The 15,660-nt window shown below is 35.6% G+C and overlaps 1 protein-coding gene across 2 annotated transcripts in view; it reads right to left on the reverse strand.

Annotated features, from left to right (window-relative positions):
• The window catches only part of SMG1 (SMG1 nonsense mediated mRNA decay associated PI3K related kinase), a 97,519-nt gene that overhangs the window by 50,884 nt on the left and 30,975 nt on the right, over window positions 1–15,660 (reverse strand). For both annotated transcript variants that reach the window (XM_036917101.2, XM_036917103.2), the window contains 14 exons: window positions 14,597–14,770; window positions 12,744–12,968; window positions 11,423–11,524; window positions 10,461–10,730; window positions 8,826–8,956; window positions 8,495–8,656; window positions 7,946–8,064; window positions 7,413–7,500; window positions 7,222–7,323; window positions 6,593–6,733; window positions 5,844–6,043; window positions 5,222–5,418; window positions 4,904–5,065; window positions 3,991–4,145 (listed from right to left, as the gene is read on the reverse strand). In XM_036917101.2, the coding sequence (XP_036772996.2) occupies window positions 3,991–4,145; window positions 4,904–5,065; window positions 5,222–5,418; window positions 5,844–6,043; window positions 6,593–6,733; window positions 7,222–7,323; window positions 7,413–7,500; window positions 7,946–8,064; window positions 8,495–8,656; window positions 8,826–8,956; window positions 10,461–10,730; window positions 11,423–11,524; window positions 12,744–12,968; window positions 14,597–14,770 (2,228 nt within the window). The remainder of the gene's footprint in view (window positions 1–3,990; window positions 4,146–4,903; window positions 5,066–5,221; window positions 5,419–5,843; window positions 6,044–6,592; window positions 6,734–7,221; window positions 7,324–7,412; window positions 7,501–7,945; window positions 8,065–8,494; window positions 8,657–8,825; window positions 8,957–10,460; window positions 10,731–11,422; window positions 11,525–12,743; window positions 12,969–14,596; window positions 14,771–15,660) is intronic.

Raw genomic sequence — 15,660 nt, forward strand, 5'->3', positions numbered from 1 at the left:
CTACATTATGGGAGAATATATTCATAAATGACAGATCCAATAAAGGGTTGACATCCAAAATACATAAAGAGCTCACGCACCTCAACAAACAAAAAGCAAATAATCCAATTAAAAAATGGGCAGAGGAGCCGAACAGACAGTTCTCCAAAGAAGAAATTCAGATGGCAACAGGCACATGAAAAGATGCTCCACATCGCTAGTCATCAGAGAAATGCAAATTAAAACCACAATGAGATATCCAAAAGACATCGCCACCATCCAAAAGACAAACAGGAACACATGTTGGCGAGGTTGTGGAGAAAGGGGAACCCTCCTACACTGCTGGTGGGAGTGTAAATTAGTTCAACCAGTGTGGAAAACAGTATGGAGGTTCCTCAAAAAGCTCAAAATAGAAATACCATTTGACCCAGGAATTCCACTTCTGGGAATTTACCCTAAGAATACAGCAGCCCAGTTTGAAAAAGACAGATGCACCCCTATGTTTATCGCAGCACTATTTACAATAGCCAAGAAAAGGAAGCAACCTTAGTGTCCATCAGTAGATGAATGGATAAAGAAGATGTGGTACATATACACAATGGAATATTATTATTCAGCCATAAGAAGAAAACAAATCCTACCATTTGCAACAACATGGATGGAGCTAGAGGGTATTATGCTCAGTGAAATAAGCCAGGCAGAGAAAGACAAGTACCAAATGATTTCACTCATATGTGGAGTATAAGAACAAAGAAAAAACTGAAGGAACAAAACAGCAGCAGAATCACAGAACCCAAGAATGGACTAACAGTTACCAAAGGGAAAGGGACTGGGGAGGATGAGTGTGAAGGGAGGGATGGCGGGGGGAGAAAAGGGGCATTACGAATAGCATATATAATATAGTGGGGGGCATGGGGAGGGCTGTGCAACACAGAGAAGACAAGTAGTGATTCTATAGCATCTTACTACGCTGATGGACAGTGACTGTAATGGGGTTTGTGGGGGGTACTTGGTGAAGGGGGAGTCTAGTAAACATAATGTTCCTCATGTAATTGTAGATTAATGATACAAAAAAAAGAACAAAAGCCCTGGACTAGATCGCTTCATTGCTGAATTTTATCAAATATTTAGTGAAGGCCTAGTACCCATCCTCCTTAAAGTTTTCCAAAGAGTAGAAGAAGAGGGAATACTTCGAAACTCATCCTATGAGGCCAGCATCACTCTAATACCAAAACCAGACAGACAGCACAAAAAAAGAAAATTAGAGACCAATATCCCTGATGAACATAGATACAAAAACACTCAAAAAGTATTAGCAAATCGAATTCAAAAATCCATCAAAAAGATCATCCATCATGATCAAATAGGATTTATTCCAGGGATGCAAGGATGGTACAATATTCAAAAATCCATCATCATCATCATCCACCACATCAACAAAAAGGACAAAAACCACATGATCATCTCCATAGATCCCAAAAAAGCACTGGACAAAATTTAACATCCATTCATGATAAAAACTCTCTACAAAATCGGTATACAGGGCAAGTGCCTCAACATAATAAAGGCCATATATATATCAAACCCACAGCCAAAATCATACTTAGCGAGAAGGTGAAACCTTTACCTTTAAGATTTGGAACAAGACAAGGATGCCATTCTCCCCAGTTTCATTCAACATAGTTTTGGAGGTCCTAGCCAAGGTAATCAGTAAACACAAAGAAATAAAAGGCATCCAGATTGGCAAGGAAGAATTTAAACTGTCACTGTTTGCAGATGAGATGATATTGTACATTAAAAAACCCTAAAGAATCCACACCAAGACTAGTAGAGCTAATGTCTGAATTCGGCAAAGTTGCAGGAGACAAAATTAACACAGAGAAATCTGTGGCTTTCCTATACACTAACGATGAACTAGCAGAAAGAGAAATCAGGAAAACAATTCAATTCACAATTGCATCAAAAAGAATAAAATACCTAGGAATAAACCTAACTAAGGAAGTGAAAGACTTATACCCTGAAAACTACCAGACACTCTGAGATAAATTAAAGGAGAAACCAATAAATGGAAACACATCCTGTGCTTATGGATAGGAAGAATTAATACTGTCAAAATGGCCATCCTGCCAAAAGCAATCTACAGATCCAATGCAATCCCTATCAAAATACCAACAGCATTCTTAAACAAACTAGAGAAAGTAGTTCTAAAATTCATATGGAACCACAAAAGACCCGGAATAGCCAAAGCAGTCCTGAGAAAGAAGAATAAAGCTAGGGGGATTATGCTCCCCAACTTCAAGCTCTACTACAAAGGCACAGTAATCAAGACAATTTGTACTGACACAACAACAGAACCATAGACCAGTGGAACAGAATAGAGAGCCCAGATATCAACCCACCATATATGTTCTATTAACATACAGTAAAGGAGCCATGGACATACAATGGGGAAATGACAGCCTCTTCAACAGTTGGGTTGGCAAAACTGGACAGCTACATGCAAGAAAATGAAACTGATTATTGTCTAACCCCATACACAAAAGTAAACTCAAAATGGATCAGACTTGAGTGTAAGTCATGAAACCATAAAACTCTTAGAAGAAGTTTTGGCAAAAATCTCCTGAATATAAACACGAGCAACTTTTTCCTGAACGCATCTCCTCAGGCAAGGGAAACAAAAGTAAAAATGAACAAAATGGGACTACATCAGGCTAAAAAGCTTCTGTACAGCAAAGGACACCATCAACAGAACAAAAAGGCATCCTACATTATGGGAGAATGTATTTGTAAACGACATATCTGACGAGGGGTTAACATCCAAAATATATAAGGAACTCACACACCTCAACACCCGAAAAGCAAATAACTCGATTTAGAAATGGTGGAGGATATGAACAGAAACTTCTCCAAAGAAGAAATTCAGATGACCAATAGGCACATGAAAAGATGCTCCACATTGCTCATTACCAGGGAAATGCAAATTAAAACCACAATGAGGTATCACCTCACACCAGTTAGGGTGGCCAACATCGAAAAGACTACGAACAACAAATGCTGTCAAAATTGCAGAACTGGTGGGAATGTAAATTATTCAACCATTGTGGAAAGCAATATGGATGTTCCTCAAAAAACTAAAAATAGAAATACCATTTGACCTGGAAATTCCACTCCTAGAAATTTACCCAATGAAAACAAGGTCTCAGATTCAAATAGACATATGCACCCCTATATTTATTGCAGCACTTTTTACAATAGCCAAGATACGGAACCAACAACCCAAGTGTCCATCAGTAGATGAATGGATAAAGATGTGGTACATATACACAGTGGAATACTATTCAGCCTTAAGAAACAAATCCTCCCATTTGCAACAACATGGATGGAGCTACAGGGTATTATGCTCAGTGAAATAAGCCAGGCAGAGAATGAGAAATACCAAATGATTTCCCTCATTTGTGGAGTATCATGACAAGCAAAACTGAAGGAACAAAACAGCAGCAGACTCACAGATTCCAAGAAGGTACTACTGGTTACCAAGGGGGGCGGGTGGGGAAGAGCAGGTGGGGGAGAGAGGGAGAAAGGATTGAGGGGTATTATGATTAGTAGTAATGGTGTGGGGGGGGGGGGTCATGGGGAAGACAGTGTAGCACAGAGAAGACAAGTAGTGACTCTGTGGCAACTTACTACACTGATGGACAGTGACTTCAATGGGTTATGGGGGGGACTCAATAACATGGGTGAGTGTAGAAACCACATTGTTTTTCATGTGAAACCTTCATAAGAGTGTATATCAATGATACCTTAAGAAAAAAAGAAAAAAGACAGGCACCTAAATTTGCATACTAATTAAAGAACAGACCAATGACACCTCCCAGTGAAATGACTTACAGCAAGCTTCAACTGCTGAAACTGGACAAAGCTGTCTTAGCCCTTAACTATCATGTTAGCCAGTTAACACAAAGGATTTATACACAAAGAAACCTATCACCTGTTTCCTTCCTTCCAACTTACCTCCCTTCAGCCTGTTGGGCCACCGAATTAATCCAGAGAAGATTTTTTCCAACAGTAGAAGATGACCAAACAGCAATTCCCTGTATAGCTTCAGGACAATGAAGTTCACACAGTGCTTCTACCACCATCATGATGATGACTTCCAACTCATTCCCCTGCACATGGCATTCAGAAAAATTAATCAGACCATTAACTACCATTAAAATTCAAATCTCTGCTAAATTTACAATTACTGATCACAAATGTAAAGTCAAATGTATTTAACAATTATATTTACAACAATAATATTACATTATTTAGTTTACAGTTCTTGAAATATTATATATAATGTAGCTACCAGATGATGGACAGAATCCTAATAGCATATGGATGTTACTCTATACAGAATAAAAGTTACCCAAACAGTTAAACTGGCATTTCTCGGAGTAACATATGAAATAAATACAAAGCAAAAATTATAAACACCCATGTATTAAACAATGATTAATTTCATGTGTTTGAATATTGCCTGTTGTCACTGACAATACTGCCTTAATTATTACACATTTGCTATTTTTGGATTCTACTTACTTACTGAACCCACTTACAAGTTAGTACTTTCCCCATACATTATAACATTGTTATTATTATATATACTTTTGCATACATTATCAAATTATGTCTTCTATAGACAAATTTCTTAAAACTACCTTTAAAGTTCCAACTCTTAAGTAAAAGAAATGCATATTTTGACAAGTTCTTAAGTATAAAATATGAATAAGTGACTATGAAGTTACTGCTTTTATAAAGTATTAGATCAAAATAAATAGAAGTTTTAACTTATTTTATCCATAGATTAAATCACAGCTAAGGAATTAAACTCTAATTTTTCTAATTAACAGATTTATCATTAACTCTAAACCTGCCACTTTACCTGAGATAAATTTGTCTTCATTTCTGTGAGCAAGTCAAAGCCATGTCTCACCGTCACAGCAGGCTGGCCTGACAACAACCCTACCCTCATGATGGAGAGTCGGATCCGAGTCAGCCAGTCTTGACAAGTTTGGCGATTGGTATAAAAAAAAGTCCTAATAACCTTTAAGGTAAAGAGAAAGATGAACTCAGGACTGTTTCAAATTATAGGTACGGATGTCTCAAACATACAAATCTCTTGTGAATTCAGTTCTGTGCACAATGCCAGGCTTGACCATGGAACTGCTACGAAGCAACACTTAGCCCACTGAAAACCTACCTTAGGAGGTGAAGTTAATGCATTGGCACATCCCTCATATGCATTGTACATTAACTTCTCCAGATTTTCCAGATACTGCAGGAGGAGGACAAGTCTAAGCTGGTTGCTACTGTGGCCTTCATCATTGTCAGCAGTGGTCCACTGACTGACATCTTGATCAGGGTTTAATGTGTGAGCTGCGAGACTTCTAATAATACCTAAAAGCAAAGATAACATACCAAATTTAAAAGAAATATTTAAAAGAAATATTTACAGATTCTAGAAGTTCTTGGTGATACTTTCACAAATTCATAATTATCAAGTATCCTTATCAAGTATATCCATCGCTTAAAAAATGAAAACTCCCAACATGAAAAATCTTCATTTTATAGGGGGGAAAAACTTTTCTCTGCACAAAACCCCTGAAGTTTCTGAACAAAGACAACCATGCTGTTGCCAACACAATTATTCAAATAAACATTTATTCTAATAAACATTATCTAACAGATTAACTGATGAAGTATTACAGAAAAAATCATACACTCTTAAATTTTTGTTTTAACAAAGACAAGAAACCCATTCTTTCTTAATGTAAAGCTTGGAAGTATTTATGTCACAAAGTTTGAAAAACAGAGCCAATTACCTTCAATTGTCTGGAAAGTATCCTGAGCTCTGCCCAGTGGGGTTCTCAACTTAGAAAGTACAGTGAACTGTGCTGCTTCCCAAATAGCCCACTGCCAAAGGACGGCATCTGTCTTTAGAAGATTGCGGGGAATTGTTGATTGGTCACGCTTATCCAGCCTCTGGCAGCTATAGAACAATCTTTCTAACCAATTGTCCTTCCTGGGAAAAGTAATTTCATATTTAAAAGACAATGACAACTTCATTTTTAAAAGACAAAAACATTACAACGGAAATGGGAATGGGGGACTACAATTCTGCCTATTCCAAAAAGGCAAAACCTATAAAACTGGGAAGCATTAATAACTCCACCTCTCATTTTGAAGAGGACTTTTACAGTTATAACAGAGATGGATTATTAGGGTAAATGGCTCACCACAATTTGGGTCTCAGGATAAAGCATTCACTGCAACTGAACATCTCCAGAATGTCTATACGCCCCCCCACCAGGCCTCTCCCAAAGCACCAATGACAAGGTCACATCAGTAAACTATCAACCACATTTCATCATTCAAATTAAAAGGCCATTTTTGTTTCTTCAGATACTATCTTCAAAGCAATTCTTACTGATGAGAGCTACCCATTTGAGAATTATTACTTTTTACCCTGTCACTCCTGACATATTTTCTTCTCAAAACTGGGCATAGGGGTAAAGACAGCCAAGTGTATTTAAATTACTTTTCCCACATGAAAGAGTCAAAGAAATCTTACCCCGTTCTATGAGAGTTCCCATACAAAATAAAACTAATAACATCAGAGAAATCTTGTGGGTGGAATGTGTTACTTGGTGCTTTACTCATGTGACTTCTTAATGCTAAAGAAATTTCTTGAATTTCTGTGTGATTGTTATTGCTGTAGACAGAAAATAAAGTAATTGTTATGTAAAATGTTTTAAAAGGTTAGTTCATACTGTAAATGAGTTATTTTCCTGCTAAGTTTCAAAGTAAAAATATAATAAAACCGAGACTTTGAAAATTGATAATGATGTCATTACAACCTCAAAATTTAAGGTTCTTACAGCTGCAAAATTAACCTAATGAAAATCAGTAAAATATTACAGTTTAGTTTTTCAAACAACTGAACTACTGAGAAACACACTTCGGCACTGTATGAATTACTCTGTACTTATTACTATATAAGTGATTATAAATCAATAAAAAATTTACAATTTTATTATTCTTCTGGACCTGCACAATTTGATCCTCTGACATTTCAATCATTGAGAAGCACCATACAAGCTATGACATTAATTCACTAATAGGCGAGTTGTCTATTCCTAGACTAACGACTAGTCAATGAAAACACAGTGGGATGTCTTTGCCCCAACACAACTGTTATACCTCAAGACAACATCTAAAGGAATTGACTTCAACAGCTTTCCAAATGCTTGTCGTATACGAGTTCCACTATGGACCAGTTGAACACGGCAAACATCAACACACCTACAAAGAAACGAAACAGAAAATACAGATGGGGCAATATTTCCAAGTTATCAGGGTCAGGATCAAACAACAGGATCTTTAGTGCATACCTCTGTAAAAGGTCATCTGGCAAGGAAGAGGACAAAGCGTGTAGACTGCTGCATGCTTGCAGACAGATACTCACATCTTCAGTAAGAGCTTTTAAAAATTAAAAGATACTTTCAGTATGCCAAAAGAAATTGTATGCCCATGTGTCATAATTTCCTAAACCTACTCATTCATTCAGTAAACAGTAAGCGCCTACTATGGATTAGGAACTGCTCCTGCCTGGAACCGTCACTGGTGGTACATCTGGGAATACTCAACAAAACCCACTTAAAGTGACAAGATCTCACCCTAAACTTTTTCTGAAATAACTTATGCAAGTATATGCAACATATAAACATTCACATAAACTTAAAAATGTGACACCTAAACACATTTTTCACATTATTAAGAATGACAAAAAATTGAGAGATTATGCACGTCATTAAAATGGGATTTACATATTTCAGGCCATGAAAAGTGCTCAAGTGACTATCTTTCTCCCATTACCAAGGATCCTTTAAGGCGTTAGTAAAATTCAAGAACCACAGTATCTTACTATTGGCTAAAAGGCCTTTGCAAAATTTATGGAAAGATGGAAGAGAGAATAAAGGTGCATATGTTTCAGACTTCTTCATTAAGACAGCCACTTCCAAAGCCCAGGTCATTAACAGTTTCCTGAAACACAAAATATAGATGGTTTTACATTAAAAAAAAAAAAAAAAAAAAGACTTTAAAAACCTCCTTTTAACATTAATTTTCTTTTTTTTTAAAATATCTCAAGCAATAAAAAACAAACACTGAAACTACTGAAATTCCTGTGTCAAAAATTGGATGCATTTTAAGAAAATCTCCCTAAATGAGCATAAATTATACCTAACAATATTAAAACATCTCTGTAGTACATTCTTCTATAAAACTGCATGGCAGGGAGATTTCACATTATTCTTGTGGGAAAGAAAAAGAAATAATACCAACTTATAAAGTGCTTCACAAGGAAGAAGGTGCTCTGTCCCACCACTTTCACAGTCTTCATTTCTTATCAAGTTATGAAGTTAAATTAATAAAAATTAGGAGCAGTTAATATTACAGAGAATTACTTAGTTACCTTGTATCCTGGTTAAGATTATCTTTCTTAAGCAATATTCCCAGGAGATTTAATATAATTGAGAAATGTTTTTTTGTAGCTGTAGTTACAGTACTAATCACGGCTCCATCAAACAAAGAAGGTGACGAAGAACTAAGACTACTAGATATAAAGTGATCGTGCCTGGAAGACAAAGTAAGAATCATCTTTTCATCTCTAATTTTTTAGAAGAAGAAAAACAGTCCCAAAGTTAACTCAACATATATTCTTAAAAATCTACACTTTAAAGGGCCCATCTTCCCCTTTAAAAATTAGAAAATGATTCTCAAGAACTATATCTATCATCCGATACCTGGTACAATGAGAGTACAATGTGTAGAGTACTGCGTACTGAATGGCAGGGAAGTGAACAGCCAGGTCATCATGTACGATCACCAGGTTCTTACTCAGGAGTGCAAAGACAGTTGGAGACAGTGCCCACATCTGATGACATACAAAAGAAAGTAAACGTTTAGCTTCTTCAAGACATACATGGCATGCAGAGTTTATCCTTCAAAATAAAATCTATGCATTTACAAAAATTAAAATAACATATTTAATTTTGGAAACAATCCAGTACACTAAATTGGGGGTCAGCAAACACTTTTGAGAAGAGAGGAAACAGCTTAAGACTTTTGAGGGTGGTAGGGCACTTCTGCTGCCAATGCCCAACTCAACTCGGCCACTGCAATGGGAAAACAGCCACCAATTAAACGTGAATGAGAAAGGCTGTGTTTCAATAAAACTTTCTTTACAAAAACAGGTGATATTTGGTGATGGTTGCACAATTCTGTGAATATACTATAAATTACTGAACTGCACACTTTAGATTGTAATTTATGGTATATGTATTATATCTCAGTAAGGTTTTTCTTTTAAAGAAAAAAAAAAACCGTATGGGGCAGGATTTGGCCCACTGGCTGTACTTTGCTGATCCCTTGTCTAAACAAAGCCCTTTGTCCCCTCTTCTGCAGATTTCTTCTCAATTTTCTGTAAACTGCAAATGGTTAGGTGTCCTGTCCAGTGAGAAAAAAGGCACATCCTGCCAGCCACTTGAAGCCTTTTCCATCTTCCCCTTCTCCCTCACACTGCTAAGATCATCCATTTTACCTGTCCCATTACCACCCCCCGGTTCTTGTTTCCAGAGTGCAGGATATAAACCTCCTCAAATCTGTATACAATGTGATTCTTCCATAATCAAAAAAAGTGTAAAGAAAAGTAAGAGTTAACTGCAGCCTTCTAACATTAAGTCATAATTAGCAGCAAGGGAAGGAATAGCTATGTACGGAATGATATAAGGCAATCTGATCAGAAGAGTATGCAAGTATAAACATCAAAGTCTGACTTTTCCCTCCCTTTTCTCTTAGAAAACTTCATCCCTTAGTTATATCCCATTGCTCTCATTAGAAATATTTTTCAACCCTGCAAGGTCCAATAGGAGGGAAAAATAAACAAGCCATAAAAATAATTATAAAAAAATCTTTACTCTCTATCCAAAAGAAATATATAAATGCTCCTACAGAAAAGTAGGCAGTCAAAAATAAGAACATTTGTAAGCACTAACTTTAATGGAGAGGAGAAAAGTACCAGAGGAAGAAAGGGCTGCATATTAAAAGAACTATACAAATTTCATCTGTAAAAAATGGTGATGCATTTCTTATAAGCAGCTAGAGCAAATAAATTCATATAAGACATTTTCTATAAAACAACACAATATTTTAAAAATTCTTATCAAGGGTTGTCAAGGAAAGGAAGGAGGCAGCTAAACATAATGGCAAGAACATATTCCTGTCAATTTTAATTATCTAGGTATGTCCTAAATACCACCATTTATCTTACAGTGATCCTACAGATGCACTAATGTGATAGTAATAGTAAATGGAATACATGAACATGCAATGAAAAGAGGCTTAAATGTGAACAAAAGATATTACAAGTAAAGACTCACCCCAATTAGTGAGTTTTTGGCATTTCCAATTGTAGTCAGGGCACTGAGGTCAAATATTACTACAAATTTTGCATTGTCTACATTGAATACATGATTATTAAAAGCCTCATGTTTTATTTCAGAACAGGCATCAGGAAGTTGCAGACTCTGCAGCAGGTTGTTTAGGGCACATGTCATTTCTCCCAAAATTAACTTATAGGCAGTCTCCAAAACAGGAATGTTCTTCAGGCTGAGCACTGCTTGATAAACAGCATGGGCTACGGCAACAACCTTAAAAAGGGAATGTAGAAGAGTGAGAATTAAATGGGAAATAAATTAGTATCTGCATAATGGTGACGATGCAAATCCAATTTAAGATCAGCAAGTTCGCTGTCCCTAACACCAAGGACCTTAATTTTTTAAAAACCCATCTTAGGGAACCTATATATATCAGTAAGCTTTTAAAAATGTCTTTAAAGTGTCATTACAAAGAAAGCGTCCTCCAAATTAAAAGTTCTTACACATCCAATTAAAAAAAAAAACAACTGATACCAAAAGACATATACAATCAGTAGTTTATTAAGATTGGTTTTCCTAAAACTACTTGGGAAATCTACAGTGGTTAATTAAGAGTCTGTTGAGAAGCTAACAGTGAAATTTTATTTACAACATACACAGTACTTCTGAACTTAGAATTTTATAAATATAACTGCTTGTTTTACCTTTATGAAATTTCAATGAAACAAACTTAATAAAAACAAATTCCGGGAATCTGGTAAGAATATCTGGCACATCACTGATCTAAGTGTAAGTGCACAGTTTGACAGTCAACAAATATTAAGTTAAACAATCATTATAACCACTGTATTTTAAGTCAAACATTTGTCATTTTACTCAATTTCATTATTTAGCCCACTAAGCAACTTAAGTCAAACTCCTCAGTGACCTAACATATCAAAGGTCACTGGCAAAGTATCACTTACCTCTTTTTCTTTATGGTAGCGCAAAAATAGTAGTTTAGATGATGGTATAAACAGTTTTTCCACAAATGATGATGGCAGTTTTGTATTTATCTGTTCAACAATCTAAAAGAATAAATTGAAAAGAAACAGATATCGAGTCACAAAAGGATATGAAGGAACCTCAAATGCATAATCCTAAGAGAAAAAAAGCCAATCTAAAAAGGATACTACTACACGATTCCAAGTATTTAACATTCTGGAAAAGGCAAAGCTCTGGAGACAGTGAAAATATCAGTGGTTGCCAGGGGTTCAAAGAGAAGGGAGGGATGAATAGATGGAGCACAAGAGATTTTTAGGGCAATGAAACTATTCTGTATGATATTCTAATGGTGAATATATGGCATTATACATCTGTCAAATCCAAGAATATATATTACATAGAATGAACCTTAAGGTAAACTGTGGACTTCAGTTAATAATAATGTGTCAGTTCGGCTCATCAATTATAAAAAATGTACACACTAAAGCAAGATATTAATAATAGGGGAAGTGTTATAGGATGAGGGTATATGGGAACTTTACTTTCTGCACAATTTTTCTATGAACCTAAAAACTGCTCTGAAAAGGTCTATTAATTAAAGAAGTAATATGCCTAAGCTATTTTAAGGCCTTAACATTGTAACATTAAAATGTTTAGATACATTAAATAGTGTGTGTATTTGCACTTAAATGCGGACATTTTTTTCATTGGCAAAAAGAGGTACAAGTTTGGCAAAAATGTTCAGCAGAATGTCATCTAGAATTTGCTTTGAAACAATCCAGTTGGGGATGCAGGCACAGCAAGGAGGAGGCAGAGAGGCAGAGGCCTAGATGAGAAACCAGATGGATCATGTGTTTCCAATTATAGAAACTGAGCATTAAGTATGCAGAGATTCATTATGGTTTCTATTTTTCTTCAAATGCTTCAAAATGTCCATAATAAAAAGTGGAGAGAAGGAATATTCACACTCAAGGAAATAATAAAAACTATAAAAGACGTTTCATATGGGAAACAAAACAAAGCAGGGTCTTTCACAATGGCTTTCACAAGTACCTTCTCTTATATAGTATTTATCAGGAATACTAGAATGTTTCATGTGGAGGATTATGTTCCATCAAAAGAAAAAAAAATGCCACACTGAGATGAGTTATCAAATACTAAAAGTAAATAGATACTGGAGCAAAAGCAACCTAGATTATATAAATAAGACAAATTAGGGCCTTGATTTCTTCCCCGTCAATTTATATTTAAGGATCTGAATAAACCAACACATTAAAAAGCAGTAAAAAAGAATTCACATACCAATGTGAGTAAATTCAAGACTGAGATGATATAATCTGTACCACAAGTCTGGCAACTCTCCAGTTGATCTAATCCGTATGTAATGACCATGTCACAATGTATAGTCATGCTAGGATCCAAGCTGCTGAGCAAAACACCAACACACTCATTAGCAGCTGTCAACACAGCCTCAGAAAAAAACACTTGGTTTGCAGCCGTCACACATCTCATTACTCTGTACAGAACCTGCAAATGGGGAAAACAAGCAGCTTTTTAAAAAAATTTAGAGCAAGACGTATTCGCTATTTAATGTATTTTCAACTGAAAATTAACTACCTGTATCTTATCAGTAGTCTCTTAGTGTTCTAGTTCTCTGTGGCTGAACAGTAAGGGTATCTGTAGTATAATATACAAAAATGATCCTGCCTAAAAAATTCTCAAGTACTATTGTTACAGAAAATGTAATTTGCTAATCTCTATTTCCCTTGGACTCAATTACTATCCCAATCCCCAAAGTCACTAAATGGCTGAAGCTCAGAATCTTTATAATCATGATATAGGCCAGAACTTAACACCATGGGAATGAGCTACCATGAAAAGAACTTCCTATAAAGCTTTTGGTATCCAATCTTTTAAAACCAAACATCTGAGTCACCTTTAGCTTATGAAAATTCATGTGTTGACCGTCTCTTTGTAAAGGTAAGTAACCTCATTCATAACATATAATACCTATTTGAGGACTATGAAAATAATATTCCTTCTAACCAAACAACCCATTAACCTATAATAGTATTAATGCACTAAATTTTTGATAAAAATGAGTCAGAGCAAACCTATATATAAGTTTAAAAGGCCTAAAAGACCTTTTTGGCAATGGCCTAAAAATCTTCATAAAAGAATACAGTAAATACATAACTACCCTGGAAAATGCCTAGGTTCCTTTCTTTTTGTTTTACATCTGAGTTAACTGCCATTATGTGAACTCTGACACGGTCATCAAACCACCTTTTAAACAGCAAAAATGAAACAAAGATATTAAACCACTGTAAGGAGGTTTCAAATGTCTGCTTGCTGGTTTTAATTATCTTCAGGATCTGACATTTCTGCTCAAATACGCAATTAACTTACCAGGAAGTACATATATAATATCCCACTTTATCTAGCAATGTGTTTTTTTTAGATTTTAATTATTTAGATTAAATCTTTTATGACTATATCATGCATGTTTTCCCCTTATTCAAGCAGAGAACAGTGACAAATGCTTATTTTTCATGTCTATTCCACTGAATCACGCCTGGACTGGAATACAATGCTACTCATACTTATGGCCGCTGGAATGTGGCAATCTAGTTGTCACGGGTCTCAGACTACTATATATTTTAAATTGTTATCTTTATATCCTTTATATTGTGTCAGGCTATCAAGTTGTTTCACCCAGTCACACTCAGAGAAAACTATTTTTTAGGCTTTCTCTATAGTGTATCCTTAATATGTTGAAAAACTAACAGGTGACTCAATAATTAAAAATCAAAGTTATAATTAATATTATTAAAAAACAAAATATTTTAATAGTATGTACAAAAAACAAGAATAAATTAATCTGTGAAGGATTGCCAAAGAGAAAAGTTCATGGACATTTTAATGCAGAGTGGCCTTCTTTTAAAGGGCGAGGGTAGTGGTGGGGGAGGAGCAGGGCATATGATATAATAGGATTCCCTACTTTATGGCTATTTAAGAAAATAGCCAGAAACATTCATATATACATACTAAACAAATGAAGGGTTAATAACATAGTTAACTAGGTAAAGAGAAGCATTTACAATACAGAGTAATTTTATTTTTAAATCATACTTAAAACTCCAAAAGACACTTACATCTGTTACATATGCCTCAGTAATTGGAGGACCCCGAATTGGGCTGAAACGTTCCCCAATGCTCCTCACCACAGTACTGAATACCCGGAGAAGTGCTGCCAGCTTTGGTAATGACACTGATGGAGGAGGTATGTCTTCATCCACTGATTCCCCAGTGGCCACATGGCTGAGGTCCTAGATGAGAATTCACAGCATTCTTATTTAAGTAAAAGTGTTAAAAAAAATCCCCAATTTTTGAGTTAATTAACTTTATAATAGATTTTTACAAATACAGGAATTTTGGCCTATGAGGAAAAGAAACATGAATCTGAATGTAAAAGTGGATTTTTATTTCTCTAAATAAGTTAATATTTAAATAAGCCAATATTAACCTCAAAAAAGATTTAAGAAATTAACCTCTTGTACCAACTCAGATACATACTGGGGAAAAAAAACAGATTCTAGTACACACACTCTAGCTATATATAGGAATAAATGGAGCCAGAAAGTCTTGCCATTTTGAGTTGGTTTCTGCTAAAATCTCATTCCAAGTATTCTCTGAGCCACTCAACTCAACAATGAGTACTCCACACCAACATTATGCACACAGAGCAGGGAAGGAGGATTGTTAAAAAGTGTAAGATCTGGCTTATAAATCTATAATCCAGTTGAGAAAGTAGGACATACTCAAAGGATAAGATCAGCAAAATATGAGATACGAGAATATATAGTATCATTTAATGAAGCACCAAAACAACTGAGAATTAGATTTTATGAATACCAAGGGGAGAAGTCTCTACAGACTAGAAAGGGCAGCTTCAGAGATACAGGTCAGCTTTAAAGAGGGGCTAGGAACAAAGAAATTCTAGGTGTAAAGGCAAAGAAACATGTGGAAGAAGCAAGATATTCCCACACTTTCCTCTGAAAGGGAGCAAAGAGACCACTACAGTTAAAAGCAGTGAATTCTTTTTCACCGGAAGTAGTGAAAATGAAGCTAACTCTTCATGAGAACCTCCAACACCACACAAGAATCAACACAGACCTCAGTAGGGAAGAAACAGAGACTCAGATGGGAGGTGGCAGAT

The sequence above is a fragment of the Manis pentadactyla genome, chromosome 10, assembly GCF_030020395.1.
Source record: "Manis pentadactyla isolate mManPen7 chromosome 10, mManPen7.hap1, whole genome shotgun sequence".
Classification (NCBI taxonomy): Eukaryota; Metazoa; Chordata; class Mammalia; order Pholidota; family Manidae; genus Manis; species Manis pentadactyla.